Raw genomic sequence first — 23,573 nt, 5'->3', positions numbered from 1 at the left:
GTAGTTGTATCCTGTAGCTTTTTGGATATTCCCACATGACACTACAAATATGCACAAATCCAGGTCTATGAAGAAATAATTTGGGAAGGAACACTTTTGGAATTTGGCTAACTTTTGCCTGGTTTTTAGGATCTGAATGCATACAAATCCCAAAAGCTATGTTCTAAAATATAACTCCTTCCCTGAAGGGTACATCCACTGATAGACCTGCTATTATAAAAAACAATCTAATACAAATCAAGTATCTAATTTAAGGTTTTAATGTTTTTAAGTAGTGATACAAAATAACTTGAAATACAATCAAACAAATATCAATAATTTCTTACTATATACAGTACAATCTTTGTTATATACAGCTTATAATATATTGTAAATATACTTTGTAGGCTATTTATTGGTGGAAAAAGTTTGTTATTTGAAAGGGACTACTTTGACACTATCACTGATGTTATTTGGGTGGTGAAGGCATAGCGCAGCACACCATAAATGTGCGCATCAAACACAGCAGTATTCTTGTGTGAACTATTCTTGTGTACAGCTGCTATTCCAGTGTAGGTTTATCATCCTTTCCCTTCAAATCACCTGATTCAAAGGCTGCAGTTAAGTGGACATTTTTGTTTGGCTTAATTTTTCTCAACTCTACAGTGTCATTAAGGTGTTTCCTCTGCTGCACCTGATAAATTAGCCCAAAGAACCACACACTCTTATACACTACAAACATAAATGTAGTAGTAGTAGTTATAATCTCCAGCATTGAATTAGATGACCTCACTCATGGCTGGTACTGGCACAACAGAGGCCTTGTGGGTAGAGCAGCAGATGGAAGAATGTGGGAGGTAGCGGACATGTGACTTTCAGAGTAAAACAAACCTTTAGACCTTCTCCTTTCTCTCCTTGGCTGCCCTTTTTTATATTTTTGATTGAGGTCTGTCATTTTCAGCATCTTTGCTTGCTTACTGGATATTTTTTTTATTGAGTTTTATTAGCTTAAATCAAAATGGTTAACTAAACTCTGCAAAAGGAGAATCCATAATTCAATATACTCATCACACTACGTCATTAGCTGGTTTGTTTTAATGTAATAGTAATTACATAAGCACTTGTCATTATTTATGATTTGAAAACAACAACTAGGAAGAAAACAAACAAACGGCACGAATTGCAAAAATGTCACTCGTGATTCCATATTTTTAGATGTAAAACATTAAAAATGGTATCTGGAATAATAAAACAAGGGTATTACTTGCTATTTTTGTGCAAATACAAAGGCCAGGTCAGAGACACAGTAATTTCCTCTCCACCCGCTCATAGAGTGCATCGTTGTCAGGCTTTTAAAACATCATCAATGAACACCCTCTAACAGCAGTGAATGATGAACAAATCTCTACCAGTGACTGCAGTGATTACATGGTGGCTGAAGAAAAGGCTGTCATGTAGTTGAGTAATTGTGAATGGTGTCACTTCGCCCCTTCCAAATAACTTCCTTTTGAATTTGCTGAGTAAAATGACATACTTACTTGATCCTATTTCTGGAACTGGCAGCATGGCAGAGTACCACTCTATTGTATACAGAAAGGCTGGGATGGTCAGATTAGGTTTATTTATAAAGTCCAAAATTGACATAAGTTGTCTTTACGCCCCTTAGCCCTGACAAACTTGACTTATTTTGTACTAGATACTATTTAAACTCTAATGAGTATGGCGTATAAATTTGGACAAAATCATTTTTCATTTAATGTTTTTTGTCTTTCACCCCATCCTGTGTAAAGACTGCTGTAATTGAAAAATCAACAGTTTCTAAAATACAAAACAACCATGACCCAGTCACAGAGATCACATTTTACATTAACTAAAGCTCTTAACCTGTATGTGCAGAATGTTTAGCTCTGTGATTCTGCCACATAATTGGCTGATTGGGTGATTGCATGACCCTTGTAGTTTGTATTAAATATTACTCCAGCTCCTGGTGATATTGCTTCAGGGTTTGGTTACCAAAGTTGTATTCAATCAAATTCTCTTTGGAGTGCTTGTGTCCTTCTCTCATTACCAGATTTTGCCAGATACCAAATTATTTTTTTAGCAGATGTGGTATCATTTTATTTTTTATGGCTTTTGCTGAAAAAAAATCACCTTTTCGATGAATCATTATTATTATCATTCATCAACCTCATCAAACTTGTGCAGATTCTTTTTTTCTTTCTTTAAAAATTATAAGTATACAGCAATACATATTCAATCCACAATCAAAAGAATAGAGTTTAAAACCACACATTTAATAGAGAAATTGTCAAGATCCTGTTTAAAGCAGACTATTAAAAGTGAAGTGAATATGCTCTGTGATGTGCTTGTCCTGAAACACATGCTTCAGTCTTGAACCCTAAAAAGTAGGGTTTAATCAGCACATTTCTTTCTTTTAACCCTATCACTACTTTGCTACATTCTGTTCCTTATTTAAAAAGGTTCAGTACTACTTAAATTTCAGGATAGCATCCCTGCTGTGCTATTAAAACAATCTCTCCTCCAGTCTCTCACAATGAACATATTTTGTTACTAAGATACTGCAGTTCTGTTGCCATGGTCGCATAGTCAAGCATCAAATGTTCCCTCCAGAAACAAATGACAATTACGGACTGAGTGGAAAGGAGAAAAAGACAGATTTTATGCTGGAATACATAATGTAATTTGACCTTTTAATAATAATTGGTTTCAAATCAAGTGTTCACATGCTTTTGACTTTTACCCATTACATTTCAGTAAAAAGAATTCTATCTTTTACATATTCGAACACTGCACTTATATTTTTCTATAATCTCATATATGTAAAATCATATAGTAAATTTTATATTTTATTTTCTTTCCAGTTTGGTTTTGCCAAATCCTGCCAAATTTTGCTTTCACCTGCCACCCTCTTCTGCATACATGAAGCCTGACAATTCATAGAGCGTTTGTGATTGGCTAGTGTCACTGTGACTGATAGGAGATGCCACTTCATCTACATTATATGTATCATATATATCATATGCAATAAAGTCATGCAGCTTTAGTGGACAAAATGGTGGACATGAAATGCACAGATGATGTCTTATAGATGTTATTCATATTCTGGGAGCCTGCATCAGTCAGCAGCTAAGGAAGCTCACCCACCGCCATTTTCAGCAGATGGCCACGCCACCCACGTAAAAAAACACAAAAAGCTTCAGGTGGGAGCTCGGGGGTCAGGGTGGAAGGTCTCAATGACTCATTCTCCCCAAGGGCCAAGTCCTTTGAGGAGCCAGAAAAGTTTTCTTCTAGAATCTCAAGGCCTAGTGGTAATATAATGTAATTTGTCAGAATTTCTGCATATGACCTCACCTTTATACCCTTTTCTGGCTCCCAGCATTCTCATTTTCCATTTATCATTGCATAGTCATTATTGTGAGTGGGGTCAAACATAATCAGTAATAACCAAAATTACAGGAAGGGAAATGGCGAACAAAAACATTATTAGTTGTAATTATGGCGGCTAAGAAATACACAAAAAGATCAGATGACAAATATACAAAAAAATAAAGTTATATAATAGAGAATGACATCAACTTTAGACAAAGAAATGTCAGAGACTATACCTAGTAGCTCAAAACGCATACCAATAATAATTTGATGTTGCATGAATGCATCAAATTGCTTAGTTGGATTTGCTCTTAAGTGAAGAGTTGCACTCTGCAGATGCTGCTCTCTCTGATCTTAGATTCTTTATTTAGATAGGTTTTTTTTATATAAAAATGGGTGAATTCAAAGAGGTCCTTGTGCTGAATACTAAAAATAAACCTGCACCACCAAGAAAAGAGAGAGAGAAAGAGAAAAGAAGGAACATGCACAAGGTTGCAGGCTGCACAAGCTTTGTGAACAGAAGGATGTAGGGAGGAGGGAAATGTGGAGGCGTTCGTTCTGCTCAACTAATCATTGATTGTTGTTTTTTTCTGTGTGTGTTTTAAACTTTACACGCACTCATGTACATAAACACATATAGACGATCATCGAGCACATGCTCAACACACATGTACTCTCACAACTTGTGTATAGAGACACATATTTCTTTGGTGGACTTTCTCTTTCACACTTACATGCAGTTGTTAAAAGACTCGAGAGAACAGCTCATCTCACACCAAGCAGCATACTGAGAGCAGACAGTACAGCTCATGGAAGTGATGAAGTGTCACACAGTGCCACCACAGCTGACCCTAGTCCACAGTCTGTTTGTCTAAAGTTGGTAAAGTGATGGTGCCAAGTTTCATATAAAAGCAATATCATATATAACATATTATGTTTTATTATGTAATTATGTATTATATTATGTAAGTAAAAAAAAAAGAAAGATGACAAAGTAAAATTAAATTAAAGCAATTGAGACATGTTGTTGCTCTTGCCATCAAGATTGCATCATGCCTCACGCTTTTGTTCTTTATTTGGGAAATTTATTTTTTTAAATGATTAAAAAATAACTCAATATAATGTTGTGAAACACCCAAAATAATTGTCTACTTGCAACCATTTATCATAATAGAGATATTCTCTTGTCAGCCCCTCCAAAAATGTATGTTTCCTCAAGCCTCCTGTACAAAAAAATTTTACTGACAAAATTGTCTGATTCTAATGTGTTGTTATTATAGAAACAAAAATACATTAAAATGTATTAATATAAACCAGTGATTTATATCCAGCCAATAATACTGTCATACATGTAGTTACAGAACTTTAATCAACACCTTCTGACAAGATCTGAGCTCCAGTTATGGGATGTTTATACTACAGACAATAATGCCTCAGCCTGTGCAAATGGAATTTATTGAAACATAAAAAAAATCTATTGTATCCAGCCAGGGAAAAGGAAGTAGAAGACCATCAGGTTCAACAACATTGTCCATGTTGTGTTATCTTAGCATTTGAGTGGGAGAGTTGCCAAGCAACAGAAATTATCTTTCCTTTAAGAAACGAAGCAGAGGACCTTGATTCTCTTGATTTAAAAATATACAGGAACACAAAAGATAGGAAGATATGAAAACAGTGTCCTTCATTTTGTGTGTGCATGTCCCTCATGTGCTTGGTTATATAAGAAAATGTTTGAATTCATGTCACACATTCATTGGTATAAAGTTCAGCAGCAGGGCTTAAGAGATTCAATGGACAGCAGAGAAAGTAGTCTCACATCTGCCTAAACTTATTCTGTAGTAATGCTCTAAGATTGGACCCTTTAATTTAGAACATCAATTAAACGAACAATAAATTTGAGCTCTGTATGTTAAAATCCTGCCATTTGTAATAATAAAGAGGCTTTTGATCTCTGATTTCTGTAAATGTGCCGCTTGGCTGTAAAAACGCTTCTATTATGACCTTTGTTATTTTTTTAGAAGCTAAATAAATTCAGCTAATCATATTGTCGATGTGTGATCCAATAATGAACTCATAGTTTATTGTAGTTTATTGTTTATTGTAGTATACTCTCTCTCTCTCTCTCTCTCTCTCTCTCTCTCTCTCTCTCTCTCTCTCTCTCTCTCTCTCTCTCTCTCTCTCTCTCTCTCACTCTCTCTCTCTCTCTCTCTCACTCTCTCTCTCTCTCTCTCTCTCCCTCTCTCTCTCTTTGTGTGTGTGTATTTGTGTGTGTGTGTGTGTGTGTGTGTGTGTGTGTGTGTGTGTGTGTGTGTGTGTGTGCAGTGATGGGTAGACATGGTGGCTGAAACTTTATCAGCCTCCTACCAGCTACCTGAATGCCTATGTAAAAAAAAAAAAATAAATAAATATAAATATATTATTATTAGATTAATAAAAAAGGAAGGACAAAAGAAAGAAAGAAAGAAAGAAAGAAAGAAAGAAAGAAAGAAAGAAAGAAAGAAAGAAAGAAAGAAAGAAAGAAAGAAAGAAAGAAAGAAGGAAGAAAGTAAAAAGGGAAACAAATGCAATGAAACCAAAGACTTGAAAATTCTATATTCCACCTCGATCTAAAAATGTAGTTAAGCCAGCTATGTCCCTCCAAATTGACAGGAAGCCACCTTTGTTCCTTCACAGTGATAGAACATTGACCCCAACTTCCTCAATATGGACAGAAAAGCCTAAACCCCACTATATCCCTCCATGTGGCAAAAACATTAAAACACAGTGTGTCTCTCAATGTCAACAAAACACTACAACACAATTTGTCATTCTATGTTGACAAAACATTAAAACCACCAATGTCACTATTAAAAGATTATCCAAGATTCAAAACTACAATGTCCTTTCGTGTGGACAGCAAATTTAAACCCACTATGGCCCTCCATAGACTGGAAAAAATACATTCCATATCAGCAGAAAATAATTACTGTCCACTTGTCTTATATAGACAAGAGACTTTAAAACCCATCATATGTCTCTCTGCATGTCCCCTCTTGTAGACTGAGAGTTAACCTCCGCTCTGTCCTGGCCCTCAGATCTCAGAGTTATATAAACGCCCGGGCGGACAGTCAGATAAATCCACTGTCTCCGCCTCATGCAGACTTATTTTTTGTCCATATCGGGCTATGTGCGTTGAAGGGGTTCCCATCGTCCTCTCACGTCATCATCAGGGAGTGAATGTAGGAGATGCAGAGACACATGAGAATACTGAATCCGATGTGTCAGTGCACGCCCCCGTCGCTCCTTATCTCAGACTATATCTCTATAAAAAGGGCCAGGATGCGGTATTTCCACCAGAACCGACACATCAGCCAGAAGTCATATCATATTCAATAATATTTGCCTACCTAGAAGCGCCTTTTTTTCGGCAAAAATGAAGTTTTCATTTTCTTTATTCCGCTACTTTTCACACTGTTGAATAGTTGCCCCGATGATTAAATAGGCGCTCTTACATTTACAGTCTGTCCTTGAAACTGAGCTCGATTCCCCGTCACACGTCGGCGGTGAGACTGAGGACACCTGTAGGCTCCATCCGGCCGGGGAAAAAATGTACCGCTCAACGAAAGGCGCCTCGAAAGCGCGGAGAGATCAGATCAACGCCGAAATCCGCAACCTGAAAGACCTGCTCCCCATTTCGGACTCAGACAAGGCTCGCCTGTCCTATCTGCACATTATGTCCCTCGCCTGCATGTACACAAGAAAATCTGTCTTTTTTTCTCAAGGTAGGCACTGCGTTTGATCAGATGCTTTTTATTTAAGTTGAGCGTTTCTTTTTAACCAATATTCAGTGTAATAACAAAGGCACACAGTCCGAGAATGTCACGTTATAGAAGTTGCTGTCCGTGGTGCTGATGTCTAATTCTGTTCCAGCAGTTTGCTGTTTTTGAGCCAGTTATTAATCTGTGAATTGATTATGCTATTAGAATATGTTTTCTAACAATATAAACCTTATTATTAAATTTCAATCAAAACTGAAGCTTTAGAGGATGGTCAACATTAACTTCTTCTTTTTTGTGTCTAGATGTAACTGCAGCCAGGAGCCAGGATGTAAGCTTCATATCTCTACCTGAACTCTCTGAGCTCATGAACACCTTACCAGGTTTCCTTCTTTTGCTGACAAGTGAGGGCAAACTGCTCTATTTGTCCGACAACGTCACAGAACACCTCGGGCACTCAATGGTGAGAAACATTAATATTTTCACACGCACTTAAAAAACAGCATCTTTTAAAGTTCAAATATGCATCTTGATGAAGTTATTTTAAAATTATCTTTCTTTTAACGTAATAAGCATATATTTTTTTAAGAATTACTCGTCAAATTACTAAAGATTCCTAGTAATTGCATCATTTGTAAATTAAATTTTTTCCCCAATGATTACAGGTAGATCTCGTCTCTCAGAGTGACAGTGTCTATGACATAATTGATCCATCTGATCACTTTGTGATGAGGAACAATCTTGTGCCAGTTACTACACCTGATACTGGTAAAGGATACCCTTAAATCATTCTAACTGTATTTTATGCCCAAAATGCTCAAACTAAATCATTTCTAATCTCTATTAATATGTATTTTCTAGAGCGCCTCTTTCGCTGTCGCTTCAACACTTCAAAGTTTGTGAGAAGGCAGGGCACAGGTAACAAGGTGACTCTGGTACGAGCACGCTGCCTTCCATTACCCTACCACGCATCATCTTACTGGACATCCAATGCAGTGTGGGTGTGCTTTTGTTCACCTCTGGAAAACCAGGCATCAAACCCGGCCAGCACCAGAAACCCGCTCCCTACTCCACCAGCTGAGCAAGTTTTCCAGCTAACCTCCTTCCATTCTCAACATAGCCGTGATATGAGAATACAGACAGCTCAAGATTGGTGAGTGTTTAAATGATTCTTTACACATTGACAAAGTGATTATCAGCCAAAAGGAATGGTAAATAAAATGGACTGTTTTCTTCACTTTTTTGTTTCATGGCAGTGTCAGTGTCTATTTGGGCTATGATGTGGACACACTACGTTCTCGCTCCTGGTACAGCCTGCTACATCCTCGAGATCTTTCTCATGCCTCTGCACAGCACTGTGCCCTGTGTAAGTTTTATAGTCCATACTACATGTAAATCTAGCGTATTACTTTGAGTGATTCTTGCTAGCAGAAAAAAACAGAAATGGTATAACTAAGGTATTTCTTTATTTCTTTCCAGTACGTGAAGGAGGAGAGGGGCAGGTAGAGATGGTAGTTCAAGTAGAGGCAGCTGACCACTCATGGGTCTGGCTTTATATGGTCCTTCAGCTCCAGAATGGAGAACAACCCATTACATGCCAGAACTATGTCATTAGGTACAAACATTTTTATTGTAGTTCTATTATAGTATAAGTCTATTTCACCTTGAATAGTCTTCTTGTATAATGAATTGTGTGCTGGTATGCAGATTTCTGATATACCTGTCTTTCTTTCATCCATTAGTGAGTCTGAAGCATGGTCTGTGCGTCAGCAACTGAACTCTGAGCAAAACCAGCTGGCTCTCCTGTACCAGGAGGGTGTGGCTCAACAGATCTCTCATCCCTTGTCTAGTCCAGAGCAAGTCTTCACACCCAGCAGCAGTGGATTGTCTGCTCAGTCATTTGACTTTAGCTTTACTTTCTCTGGGCGCAGCTCCTCTGAGGAACTCCCAGGAACTTCTACCTCTCACTCAGGCCTGCCACAAGGCTCTGGTCCCTGTCCAAACTTCCCCCTAGATGATTTTTCCCAACAAAACGTAGGCCACCAAATATTCTTACCAGGGAGCACAAAGCTCTCCACAAGGTCAGCTCTTACTCCTCATTCCTCTCAGACCATTATGACTAATATGGCAGACCCAGCTACCCAAAACCCTGTGTCTCATTTACCTCTTTCCAATCTCTGTTTCTCCAAACCAAACAGCATAAGGGAATTGCTTTGCACTCCTCCATATACTCCAAGATTCGGAGGCGGTCGTTTCATGTTCGGCGAAGATTTTTTTACACCAGATTCAGCTAGCATACTCACCCAAACCATGCACTCAGCCAATCATTCTACCTCCCACTCAACAGATGTAGGGGTGACACTATCTGTACAACATGGCAGCAGGGCTCTAAATGAGAAGTTACCTCCTACCCCAGATAGCCCAGCTAATGATGAATGTGTCTTTATGGCATTAACAGAGATCAGAGGGCCTTTGTATGTAGATGTCCCTCATTCCATTCACCATGGTCCACCTGAGGGCCTCCTGACCCCAGAGGCTTCTCCTACTGAACAGCGCTGTCTAGGTTTTTTCTCTCAGCAAGCTAGAGATGATAGAGCGGAAATGGAAATCTCACTATTGGCTCAGTATCTCAGTTCAGTTGCTGAGGGCTTCTGGAAAGATCACTCCCAATCCATATGTTCCTCCTCCCCTGACCTACCGGAACAGAACTGTAAGCTTCTTACTACTGATTTTCCACCCACCATGTGCTGTGGAGAATCTCACTCGTCACTTGATCAAAATGAAATATCTATACCGCAAGAAAAAATTACTAGCCCTCTCCCTTCCTATCTCTCTTCCCCTTCCCCACTTTCTATTCCTCACTCCTCCAATGAGGATACTCCTCCTGCCCAAGTAAGCACCTGCTCCCAGGGATACATTCAGGAGGAGGCCCTTGTTGGTGTGCAGCACCTTCGTAGCGTCCAGTCGACGCACCGTACCAGCACGGTTGGGGGAAGGTCGCTGGAGTCAGGGGCCCAGGATGAGGGAAAGGCTGTAATGGAGTGCATGATGGATGAGGAAATCACTCTCCCAGCCTCCCCACAATCTACCCTTGCTCCAGAAAATGACCCTACTCCAAGTCTACCCTGTGCCCAGTCCCTCCTGGAGGAGCTGGTAAACATGGAACCCGTGTTTGAGGCAGCAGCCTCAGTTAATCCTGCCTTGAGGCAACAATCTGAGTTGTATCAACTCTCTTTCCAAGAGTCACCACAGCACTATTATCAAGGTGAGGATCAATAAAAAGTGTTGAAGTTATATTTGTTTTATTACATTTTAATTGGCTTTTAATATACTAACCTGTTTCTTTATATCATCTTCTCTTTTAGATGGAACCAGTGATCACATGTTCTAAAATAAGTCTGTGACTTAATTGATGAAGTATGGCATATTGTCAGAGCTTTCGCTGTTTTTTTGCAGATTACAAAACAATATTCTACTTTAATGAAAAAAGGTTTATTTTGTGTTTTTACTCAACAAAATGAATGTAAGATGAGCACCTGTATTCATGGACTGTCATTTTGAGAAAACAAATAATTAAATGTATTCTTGTAATGGCGACTTTGCAAAGTGCCACTTTGGTATTCACTTATAGTGAAGACTGTGTTTTACACAAGGATAATATTGAAGAATATTGAAACTTATTTGTATCGGTTCTATTGCACCCATACACCATTGTAGAGTTGTCTACAGCAAAGTAGAGGATTGATTCCTAAACTGTTGTTATTTATTATTCACATGAAATGTTTTGTGTTTGTGCAACTTTATAAAAAAAAATATTTTATTCTTTAAAAATGTTATCAGTGATAATAAAGATCTTACTTCCTTTCATTGTCATCGTGTTTCTTATCTAAAATGACTTTTGTGTTACAAAAAATTGGGGCTGTCAATTAAATAGAATGCAACTTTATCAAAGTAAGCAGCATACATGAGTTCATTAATGTGGCCCCCAAAATGTCTATTGGTTTTTTAGTGTTTTTTTTTTAACTTCCTGCTTTCATTTAGAGCCTCTTTATGTGTCTCCATGGTTTCATGGACCTGAGAGCTGCTGACTGACGCACATGATGAGGCACTAGCTATTTTCCTGACGTATGCTCTTGACTCGAGGCATGGTGGAGACAATCAGCTTCCCACTCCAGCACACACACACACGCATGCACGCACACACACACACACACACACACACACACACACACACACACACACACACATACACACGCATCCTATATTCATTCACTCAGCCTACACAGTGCATGATAATACCCTATATGGTTTTTCCTGCCTCCGCTCACTTTCCCTGTCAGCCTATGCCTCCTCTTTCTCGAAATGTCTCTGGCTTTATTTACGCTCCTGTTGCTGAGGCATTTTAGGTCCTACACATACAAGCTCCACCTCCATGGCCCTGTTAACATGTCAACTTTATTCAGTTCAATTCCTGTCCATTAAGAGTGTCCAACATACCAACAACCCACCTACTCCCACACATACCCAAAAATATCACCAAACCTATTTGCAACCTCTCATTGGCCACCACGATTTTCTCATTCTCTGTCTCATCCTCCTGTCCTTGTGAGAGCAATAGGCTTTCAATGCTGAAGAGGAACCAAAATAGACAGGTCTGAAAAGAGGAGGGAAAAAAAGAGATGAGGTATGGAGGCCCACAAGGACTTCAGCTGCCCGCTTGCTCCTCTCGCTTTCCTCCCACTCCTGCAATCAATCAGATGCATTTCTTTTCATCCTCCCTCTTTCACACATCTGTGCCTGCTTATTCATTAGTCCCCTCTTTCCTTATGAGTCACCCTCACCCTTTGCATTCGTCCCTCGCTCTCCACTCCTTCACTCCATTCCTGTGTTTATCACCCTCTGGTTAAGCATCCTCCAGCTCCAGCCACACAGACAACCCATATACAAGCCTACTTGTGTGGTTATCCAAAAGCAAATAATGAAGTCTTAAAGTTTATAGTGTGCTACAACATTATAAACACAGCCATAAACACAGCTTAGTTCATATTCTGGTTGATAGAGAATAAAGTGCTAAGTAATAATGCCATAAAATTAGTGCAATAAAACAAAACATAAAAAACATACAACACCAGAATTTAATGGTATGTGAATCCCTTAAGTTTCGTTTCAAAATTCATGATATGATCATCAAGATTGGCTTTATTAGCATTACCCTCATGATGGATTGTGATTACATATCATCAGTTTGACATCTGGTGGTTAACCAAATGAACTGCACAGGACATATATAAATGTATTAAAATGACTTAAAATCCTTACAAATAAGATACATAAATATTAAATATGTTTAAGGTGGCACAGCACGTCACATTGCGTGGTTCAATCCTTAATTAAGGTTCTCTGGTTTTCTTTCATCTCCCAAAAACATGCCAGTCAGTAGACTCACAAAATATATTCCACATGTGAATGAGTGTGTGTGTGTGTGTGTGTGTGTGTGTGTGTGTGTGTGTGTATAAATTGTGCCCTGTGATGGACTTACACACCATCCAGGGTGTGTTCATGTCTCACAACAAGTGTTTCCCATAATAGAAACTTGATCCATCACAACCCTGCTCACGATGACATTGTTTCTGAAGAGAACTTATTTGTATTTAAATGTATCCTGTATATGTGTATTTTAAAATATAAAAGTATGATAAATGGTAACTCAGAAGCTTATTACTCATCTCAGTGTGCAATGGGCTAAATGTACAAATACTTTTAACTTTCATAATACTACTGCTGGTGTTTTGGGTGCGTTCACTGCACTAGCAATAGTTGTATTTTAATTTACACTATTTACACTATTTTAATATACACTATAAGGACAAATATTTGTGTATACCGTGCCATAAGATTCCTCATTCCACATTTAGTTCCACTCTTCTGCAAATATGCTCCAATTGGTTTTAGAGTGTGTTTGAGGAGATTTGTGTTCATTCAAACACAAGGGTGTTAGTAAAGTAACGATGTAGGTTGAGGAGGCCTGCTGTGCAGTCAACATTTTATTACATCCCAATGCTTTTAATAAGGATGAGATCAGAGCTCTATAGCAGCCTCCTTGAGATGTTTTACTTCATGGAGCTGGCTTTGTGCAGGAGCATTGTCATGCTGGAACAGGTTTGGGTCTCCTAGTTCAAGTGAATGGATAATGCTACTTTAATTTAATGCTACTGTATCCAAAGGCATCCAATACAATTATGTGCCTCCAGCTTTGTGGTAAGAATTGCGTTTAATATGCATCAAGATGCGAATCGCATCGGCATCAATTATAGAGATTATAATCTCCTAATACAGATAAAATGGTTTTTGGTGCAATTCTTTTCTTTTCCGCCAGAGGGAAGTGTGATTATTTTTACTCAGTGCTGCGTCAACGGAGAGAAAAAATACAGAAACGTGCGTGTTGACGTCATTTTTAACATGGCGGCGATGTTGGCTGTAACTTAAACGCAGAAAAAGGTCAAAATTTATCCCATGTCCAGGAGTCCACGCAAAGGGAAAGTTAAGACGCCTTTAATATTAACGATTCAGAAGTCTGTTAGCAGCCCAGACTCAGGTATGTCTCACCCTCTAACAGGAATATTAGTACTTATTAAATCATGTTGCTTATTAGCTGACCGAGCTTTCTCCTACTTTTACATTATGCACGTGTTGTAGTGATTTCAGTAAACATTAATGTTGTGTAATTTGTGTTGTTTTTGGCTGCAGCCTGAACAATATGGCTTTTCTTGGGAATCTGAAGCCGATGCTGTCTTCAGTCTTGCAAGGTGAGTGTCACATGGCGTGGAATATGATTATTATAGCCAAAAGTGTCAATTCTGCTTCATCCTGTAAATGTTTCATGCATCTTTCAATGTATTCATAAATTTTATTACATAAAATACGATGTCACGTGGTTTCACAGTGACCCCGATTTGAACACACCTATAACAGTATATCTATCTATCTATCTATCTATCTATCTATCTATCTATAAGATGTAGTTTTGGACACGTTCATGTTATAATTCTGTAATTTGTCATTCCTAATCTCTTTTCCTATTTGTCTTTGTCTGAACAAATGGGAAAGCTTTTGAAATATTGCCTCTGTAACAAATCTGAAGCAAATCACATCTCTCAATTGAATGAGGAATATAAATAAATGCTCAATGTTCTGGTGTTACTTTTGCAGCCTCCCAGTGTGTACTGCCCTGGTATGGACCTCTCTTAACCAGGACCATGGCTACACTTAATCAGATGCATCGCCAGGGAAAACCATCCCCACCCCCAAAAAGCTTGGTGCCACATTTGGTCGGCCGCAGCTGAAGGCCGTAGTGCTGAAGACCATGATCAGGAAGCCCAAAAAGCCCAACTCGGCCAACCGTAAATGTGCACGGGTTCGTCTCTCCAATGGCAAAGAGGCGGTGGTGTTTATCCCCGGTGAAGGACACAATCTTCAGGAGCACAATGTTGTGTTGATACAAGGGGGTAGGACACAGGATCTGCCAGGTGTCAAGCTCACAGTAGTCAGGGGCAAATATGACTGTGCCCATGTTGTCAAGAAGAAACAGTAAAGCCTGCAATCAGATTAAGACTGTCCAATATTTTATCTTCTGAATTTTTTTTTTGCTTGTTTTCATGGCAAGCTTTGTTATTGTTTTTGTCGACAATAACCAGGCATCTCTGTTCTTGATCTATTTCATTTGGAGTGTATAAATGTTATTAATGATTCAGCAAAATAAATCTTGACCGATTTGTAGTAACCAGTATGTACAGTAATATTTTGTGAGTATTTAGAGTTTAACAGGCAGAATGTAGTAGAATGTGCAAATGATAATAGGTAACATACACATTCAAAAACCTTTAATATTTTGGGCTAATTTACTCCAGCCTACTTACTCAAGAGCTTCCACTTTCTACCAGGAAGATTTTTTTTGAAATGGAGACCTTTTGGTTCAACACAGAACATGCAAAGAATTGGAGTGATGAAGTCCATTTTATTTTGGTCTGACATTTAAGCCTGTAATATAAATTTTAACTATAATTCAAACCAATCCATTCCAATAAACAATCAACTAGCACCACACATAGCAGAATTATCTTAATTATGTAAGCAATGTGTAGAAATAAAATTCTTAAATGAAAAAATATATATTTAAATGTGCAATAAATGTTATCAGCAAGTCATTTCACTCACAAGTTAATTCTACTTAACGTGATGCTTCAGTGAGCTAGAAAAGTCTTCGACATTAATAATTTTTGTTCTTGATTCTTCCTGTCCTCATTTCCTGTTCTTGCATCCTTTCCTCGCCTTCTTAGAAATGAAACAAGGAGATGCAACAGAAGAAGCAGGTGAATTGTTCATGCAGAATGTCAGTTATGGTCTCAGTGCTGCTGTTACTTTTGTTCCACAAGCACCCATTGATATTGTGGTGCCAAAAAACCTGAAATACTGCTCCTCCTGATATACTGAAAGCAGCACTGTATGTACCATCATGCAAATACCATGTGTGTCTGGTATTTTGTCAGTCAATACTTCTATACATGGAAAGCTTGCTGCCACATTTGGTCAACGGCAGCTGAAGGCCGTAGTGCTGTAGTGACCATGATCAGGAAGCCCAAAAAGCCCAATTCGGCCAACCATAAATGTGCATGGGTTCGTCTCTCCAATGGCAAAGAGGCAGTGGTGTTTATCCCCGGTGAAGGACACAATCTTCAAAAGCACAATGTTGTTTCACAGTAGTCAGGGGCAAGTTTTCTATACCTGGTGTACATTCGCAGGTACTCTCATTATACCATGTTACTGAATCAGAAACATTAAACACTCAGCCGTGACAAGCTGCCATGTCCAATTCACAAAAGATAGTTCAGTGCCTTTGAGGATGAGGGAAGAGTTCATTTATGCATCTCTGAAGAATTTCCTTCCTTCCAGGATACTCTTTCATCTTCTTTTTAATGTAGTGCACTGTCTCTTGCTGAGCTTGCTGGTTGGAACACTTGTTGGAAAGCAAGACGCTAAGCATAGATTGATTGGCCTCTACTGACAAGCCCAAGAGAAAGCATAGAAAAAGGTCATAGTTGTTATTTTGTGCTTGTAATGCTTTATCCACAGCACTCTTATATAGTTCTGAAAGATCCTGTTTTGAGCCTAGGAACATTTTAAACTTTGGGCCTTCTAGAACGTTCTTCTTTTTGTTTTTGAAAGACAGAAAGACATAAAGAGCCGCTAAGTACTCCTGCATCGTTGGATGGATGAAGCAGTCCACTTTTTCCTGGTACATCATAAATTTCTCACGATAGAACTGCGTGCACAGGCCCGCAGTGACCACAGCATCTTCAGCTACCAGACCAAACTCATTCCATTGCTCTTTCTCGATCTTGAACACACCATTCTCAAGTAGTTGGAAGGCCATCTTCCCAAGCTTTAAGAAGAAATCTTCGTCTTTTGACAGCAGTTTATTGCCTTGCACATTTAAATGCTCAAGGAGAAGTTTGGTGTAGAAATGGGTAAGAGCTTTGGAAAGTTCTCCACTTCTGAGATCATGTTCGCACAATGTGCGCACCACCCAGCAGAACAGAGGCAAATGGCACATAATATAGAGCGTTTTGCAGGACTTGATGTGAGCAATGACTTGTTCTGCAACCTTCTTTTGTGGTATGGTTTTCCTAAAGTAGTCTTCTCTCTGTTCATTTGAAAACCCACGAACCTCAAATAACTGGTGGATGCATTCTGCAGGAATCAGGTTGATCGCTACAGGTCGTGTGGTTACCCACACATAGGCAGAGTACAACAGGTTTCCCCTGATCAGGTTGGCGATTAAAACTTTAACATTTGCTGGATCGTTGTGATCACACCAATACGCGGTGTTGCGGAAGTCAATGGGGGGAGAGTACTCGTCCAGGCCATCACAGATGAACATCACCTGGCACCCCTCAAACTCAAGGTTATCAACTTCTTTCATTTCTGGATATAGTCTGTAGATTAAATTCATGAAGCCTATTGTTTCCTCCGTCACCTGTTTCAACTGTTTGAATGGCAGAGGAAGCAGAAAAAAGATGTCTTGATGTGATCTTCCCTCCACCCAGTTTAGGATAAACCTCTGAACTAGAAATGATTTGCCAATCCCTGGACTTCCTTTAGTTATCACTGTCCTTATGTGTCTCTTCTCAACATGCTCAGGATCAAATATGTTATTAAAAATAGCTGGCTTGTCTTGCCACGGCCGTCCTCTTGCAGATCCTTTATTTGCCTGAATTCATGCTCGCTGTTCACTGCAGCATTCCCACCTTCTGTTAAATAAAGGTCTGTGCATACTTTCTCAAATAGTTGTTGTTGTCCTTGTTGGGTCAGGCCTTCATTAACATACTCATACTTCTTTCTCAGAGTATTTTTCAACTCATAACGGACTTCATCTGTGGGGAGAATTAGAAAAGAGCTTCGTGTTGTTTTTCCAATTGAAAACAATTAGCAATGTAAACAATTCAGGAATGTGATTGTTATCAACACTATCCTTTGAAGTAAGGTATTTAAGTCAAAACCATTTTGCAATATTTAATTAAGACCATAAAATATATAATTAAGGCAATATTTAGAGTGAAACAAAATCACATTGCTTCTAAATCTCATTAAAACATTAAACGATGATTAATTTAGTAGTGTTTATGAGGCTTACTTCTCTTGCACAGTCCTTGCAGGTGCTCGGCAACATTTTTAAAGTTCATGTCATTCAGGAGTGCCAGTGTGATCTTCAGAGACACCTGTAGGCCACAGAGCTCCAACATTTTATCCACTGCTCCTAATACGTCCAAGCTGTCAAGCCTGTCTCGAAAGCACTCTGGGTAACGTTCCCACAGGATTCGTTTAAAGCGTCTGAAACTCTCCTCTGAAAGTTGCTCCAGGCTGCTCTGGAGTACCTGAAAATGTAGAAATGTAATGTAATGTAGAATGTAGTAAAAATCTATTAAAGGAAAATCATATTGCCATAACAATAAAAAACATCACTCATCATATAACCACAATGTTCACACACACATGTTAAAGCTGTGTTGAGATGTGTCTCACCTTGAAGGTGAAATCAACAGTCAGTGCCGGGTGCTGCTGCTCATTAGGATCAACGAATAACTCTGGCTTTAAAGGAGGAGCTTTACTTGGTTGTTCTTGTGTCCTGTGTTTAAAAACGGAAAGAGAAAAAAAAAAAAAAAGGCTTATTTGTATCCTTAAGTCAGACCGCACAAGGAGATTAACAGCCAAATGTACAAAACCAGACAGCTGTCCTCACATTTCAACTTCTTTGGGCTCTTCTTCTAACTTTTCCTCACGGGAATAAGAGTCACAGCTCGACGCTGAAGAATCCTGTCTATGTAGCTGGACCCTACACTGATTATCAGCCATTGCGTCTGTCCAATCGTCACTGTGCATTGATTCGTAACTGGACGTAGGTGATGCAGCTCGCTCCACGTCATAGCTGGGAAAAAAGCAAACACAAGTATGGAACCATCCCAACATCAGGTGTAGTACATAAATAATAATTATTGTACTATATGAGTATTAGAAATGCTCTTAAGATAAATGCATATTTCTGTTTATACGATATGAGCAAAAAGACAAAATAATTTTATTGCATTTGATTAGTTCCTCTGCTATGCTGTGTAGAAACTCGTGTAGCTGTATAAGGAGGAGAAAAAATTACTTGAATAAAAAAAAATAGAAAGGGGCATAATTAAACCAATGACATTTATTTTTACATGTCCAACTTTATTTGGCCTATATTTGCGTTACCACATAAATTATTTGTTTGTTTTCTACATTTATTTATTCTAACGTGTAGAAAAACCATGATGGATCGCCAGGTACAGCGCTCCAGCTCACATCAGCAATGTCAAAGTTTAGTCAACTCACCATGAATAAAGCCTGACTCAGTTATGCTTATATGAGTGGAAATTCCTAACATCCAATCACTGATCACTAATGTTTCCAATGACCAATTATTGGTCACTGTTGTTTTTTCTATGTAAGTTTCTATGTATGTTTTCTATGTCTATGTAAATGTTCTTCAAATTCCCAAAACTCTCTTTGTGGTAATATTTACAGAAAACCCTGACAATTTGCATATCGAGGTAGTGAATGAATAAAGGATGGATGGAATGAAGATATTTGTTAAAGTATGCTGAAATAAGCAGAACTGTAATGATGTAATAATTGAGTAATGTAGGGATGCAGTGATGTAATAATGTAATAATTGAGAGATGTTATGATGCTGTGATGTAATGATGTGATGTAGGGCTGCAGTAATGTATATTGTAATCTGATGTAGGGATGCAGTGATGTAATGATGTAATAATGTAGTGATGCTATGATGAAGTGATGCAGTGATGTTATGATGCTGTGATGTAATGATGTGATGTTCAAGTTTCAAGTTTATTTCCATAGTGTTTTTCACAATGGACATTGTCTCCAATCAGCTCTACAGAACTTGAGTGAATTATGTATGTTTATCCCTGATGAGCAGCCTGGGGCGACTGTGGCAAGGAAAAACTCAACCCTTAGATGAATGAGGAGGATAACTTGAGAGGATCCAGACTCAAAAGGGGAACCCATCCTCATTTAGGTGATATCAAGGGTGTGATTACTCTACAATGAGCACCGGAGTGTGTGATTATGAGTAATGTCTTTTCTACAGTATTTTACAGTCAGTTGATGTTGAACCAGGAGCTACTGAGCATCTCTAAAAGTGGCTCCACATCTGAGATCATCATAAATCCAACACCAACTCCTCCATGCCAGAGCCTTTTATCATTCAAAGATGTCCAATGTCCAAACTCTACACGCAGTGGAATTAAAAGTAGTGATATGTGTAGATGTAGTGATATAATGATGTACCTATTTGCTGGGGTATTCCAGTCCATGTACCGGAGCGCGCGCTCTCTGTGGAGTGCGACCTCTTCTTCCTCCTCCTCTGCCTCATTGCCGAACGCTGAAGCTCCGTAGCCGAAAGGCAAACTGTTATCCGACATCGCGTCGTCATCGTCCATTTTACACCACTCTGTCTAAACTATAGGTAAACTTGGTGTTACCGAATAAGAGGTCAGTATCATTCGTGGCCAGAAAAAAAAGAAAAGTAACACGGTGTCGCATTACAGGTGCTCCGGTTTCCCCTGTCCCCTCACAACGATTTCATTTTCAGTTCCGTGTCATAATAAACAGCAGAAACAGCAGACAGTGTTATATTACTGAGATTTACACAGACATGTTCATACAGCGAGCTGGAGAGTGAAGTGTACTTACATTTCTCAGAAACACTCCCACGAGTGGCGAGTTAATAACTCTGAAGTGTTCCACAGTTCTGACTTTACATTATACTATATTAAGCCGAGTTAGTCATATTTATCCCCTGTGCCTTTAAATATTCTTAATAATATTTGTACAATAGTGAAATAATATCGTGAAAAAATATAAAGACCGATCACTAGTTCCGGGTCTCTACTTAGTAGCTTTCGCTTTTAACCTGCAGGGTTGCCAGATATTCACAAAAAAACACCGCGGGCCAAAACCTGAGTTACGTCCAGAACAAAAAGCATTCAGAAATGATTCAATAAAGGTACAGGCTAGATTTTATATTAATAAAAAGATCCGAATGTATTTCCTTCTAAATTGATCCAATAGGTGCAGCAAATTGGCATGTGTAAAAGGTGAAATATGTTGCGACTCGAGTTAGGTGAGCCCTTGACCCTAACTCAGCGCGTTACACTTTTATTCCGGCTTCTCCCACTAGGGGGCGCCACCGTGGATCATCTGTCTCCATACCCCACCTGTCCTCTTCATCTTACTCTTTCACACCAACTACCTGCATGTCTTCCCTCACCACATCCATAAACCTCCTCCTTGGTCTTCCTCTTTTCCCTCCTTACTCCTTACCATCCTCAGCATTCTTCTACTGCACATGTCCAAACCATCTCAATCTCCCCTCCCTCACCTTGTCTCCAAAACGTCCTACATGCGCGGTCCCTCATATTACACATTGGATTAAAATACATCACCAAGGAGTGAATAAAATTGGTAATTTGTAGACATTCTCAAACGCTTAACGTGACAAACGCAGTAAATACATTAATATTACAGCATACTACAGTGTGTATAGACAAGAAGACGAGTCCAGAAAGTCGTTTAATTACGCGTTAAAAAAAGCTTAACATGGCTTAATGCTTAAGGATAACATGCATTCATGTAATTTCGTAACAGGTTAAAAGTTAAAGTTAAGTCTAACTATGGCAAAATTATAGTTAAGTTTCAAGACAAAGCACATTTAGACAAACTGGCGGACAAACATCACAGGATGGACCCTAGTCTTGCAATACACCTTCGTACTAGACAGAGATTAAATATAGATACAGGAAAATCTGGCAACATGAGGGGTATCGGCTTGCTTTACTTCTTCTTTTTATGATTTTAATTTACACAATAGGAGTAACGTCGCCCCCTACTGTATACATTTATAATATGCTTAGTTAAAAAAAGAGCCCTGCAAAGAGTCCGCCAATTATATAGATTATTATTTTGCATTTTATAAATATCTTCCTATAAGGAGGAGAAGGAGAGGAGGAAGACATCTACAGAGACAGCAGAGAAATGAGAAGTGTAGGAGAGTGAAGGTTAGGGTGGGTATTTTAATTGCTTCAAATGAAACAGGAGTAAAGCCAGGAATATTGATGGTGGGTTTAAAGTGTTCTATCATGGTGTAGCTGGAAAGGGAAATGGCAAAAATTCTGGAGTGAATTAGATGAAGTAGTGGACAGTGTAACTAGGAATAAAATATTGGTGATTGGGGTGAAGTGAAGAAGGAGTGTGCTATTACAAAGAACAAGAGTGATATGCAGGCCTGCAGTAACTACAGAGGAATAAAGTTGATTAGTCACACCATGAAGTTATGGGAAAGAGTAGTGGAAGCCAGGCTGAGAGAAGAGGTGACCATCTGTGAGCAACAGTATGGTTTCATGCCAAGAAGAGCACCACAGACGCATTAATTGGTTTGAGAATGTTGATGGAGAAGTATAGAGAAGGTCAGGTGGAGCTGCATTGTGTATTTGTGGATTTAGAGAAAGCGTATGACAGGGTGCCAAGAGAGGAGTTGTGGTATTGTATGAGGGAGTCAGGTGTGTCAGAGAAGTATGTGAGGGTGGTGCAGGACATGTATGAGGACAGTGTGACGGCAGTGAAGTGTGCAGTAGGAACGACAGGAGTGGAGGTTGGACTGCATCAAGGATTGGCTCTGGGCCGTTTTCTGTTTGTAGTGGTGATGGACAGGTTGACGGAGGAGGTCAGACAGGAGTCTCAGTCGACTATGATGTTTGCAGATGATATTGTGATTTGTGGTAAGAGTAGGGAGCAGGTTGAGAAGAGCCTGGAGAGGTGAAGGCACATGCTGGAAAGAAGGGGAATGAAAGTCAGTTGGAGTAAGACAGACTACATGTGTGTGAATGAGAGGGAAGGCAGTGGAGTGGTGCGGTTGCAGGGAGAAGTGGGTGGAGAAGAGTGGCAGGAGTGATTTGTGATAGAAGGGTATCTGCAAGAGTGAAAGGAACAGTGTGGTGAGACCTGCGATGTTGTATGATTTAGAGAGATGAGAGACAGTGGCATTGAATAAAAGACAGGAGGTGGAGCTGGAGGTAGCAGAGCTGAAGATGTTGCGGTCTATCTATCTATCTATGTCTGTCTGTCTGTCTGTCTGTCTGTCTGTCTGTCTGTCTACAGTGCCCTTTACTGATATTCACACCCTTGGTAAATCTGAGCAAAGAAAGTTGTAAAGTAAAAATTTTCTATGATGACATTATAGTGTATTTCAAATGGTTATTACTTTTCACCCCTATTCAGGGAACACTTCAGAGTTCTCACTGTGAAAAATTGGAGTCTTCAGAAGTACTAAGGCTTATCATGATTATCATGATCACTTAAGAACTGTGAGCCTGAATTACTTCTCTCATGCTCGCACACACACCCACCACAGATGGTGAAAAAGCCAGGAGTGAATAGTGAAAGACTGATTAGGGGCACAAGGTCTTGAACTTTTTTCCTCCCCCACCAATCCCTTTCTCTACAGAAGCCACTCTTCAAATCTTCAATGCTCTGAGACTGGTAAAGATCAAAACATCTGTTATCCACACACACACACACACACACACACACACACACACACACACACACACACACACACACACACACGCACACACGCACGCACACCCTCACAAGCAGTGGATATTGTGTATAACTCTTAGACATAATTCAACTGGTTCTTTTGAAAACTGAACTGAAGTGATAGTGAGATTTCCTGCAGGGAATTATGTGTGTTAAAGACGTAGGCGTGTTGGTGGTTTTAATTCTTTGTTGTCGATAATCCGATCTCGAATTCTTCCCAGCATATGCCTGAACCAGCATGAT

The 23,573-nt window shown here is 39.2% G+C and overlaps 3 protein-coding genes across 3 annotated transcripts; 2 read left to right on the top strand and 1 right to left on the bottom strand.

Annotated features, from left to right (window-relative positions):
* Positions 1-6,547: 6,547 nt before the first annotated feature.
* Positions 6,548-10,983, top strand: npas4b (neuronal PAS domain protein 4b). Its single transcript, XM_046867263.1, has 8 exons — positions 6,548-7,130; positions 7,430-7,587; positions 7,790-7,892; positions 7,986-8,277; positions 8,381-8,490; positions 8,604-8,739; positions 8,867-10,389; positions 10,490-10,983. Exons 1-8 carry the CDS (start codon positions 6,956-6,958, stop codon positions 10,513-10,515), a joined length of 2,523 nt encoding a protein of 840 aa, XP_046723219.1. The 5' UTR covers positions 6,548-6,955; the 3' UTR covers positions 10,516-10,983.
* A 2,567-nt stretch (positions 10,984-13,550) lies between these two features.
* Positions 13,551-14,904, top strand: mrps12 (mitochondrial ribosomal protein S12). The gene is given in 4 exon segments (XM_046868372.1): positions 13,551-13,719; positions 13,872-13,930; positions 14,334-14,426; positions 14,429-14,904. Coding segments are annotated over 3 exon segments (429 nt in total). The 5' UTR covers positions 13,551-13,719; positions 13,872-13,881; the 3' UTR covers positions 14,716-14,904.
* Positions 14,905-15,118: 214 nt separating this feature from the next.
* Positions 15,119-20,414, bottom strand: nlrc3l1 (NLR family, CARD domain containing 3-like 1). Its single transcript, XM_046868371.1, is given in 6 exon segments — positions 15,119-17,360; positions 17,363-17,554; positions 17,815-18,055; positions 18,204-18,306; positions 18,421-18,606; positions 20,022-20,414. Coding segments are annotated over 6 exon segments (2,226 nt in total). The 5' UTR covers positions 20,174-20,414; the 3' UTR covers positions 15,119-16,008.
* Positions 20,415-23,573: the final 3,159 nt, after the last annotated feature.

This window comes from Silurus meridionalis, chromosome 15 (assembly GCF_014805685.1).
Source record: "Silurus meridionalis isolate SWU-2019-XX chromosome 15, ASM1480568v1, whole genome shotgun sequence".
Taxonomy (NCBI): Eukaryota; Metazoa; Chordata; class Actinopteri; order Siluriformes; family Siluridae; genus Silurus; species Silurus meridionalis.
Note: the sequence above shows the minus strand (reverse complement) of the source record. Positions and strands in the feature narration are given on the sequence as shown.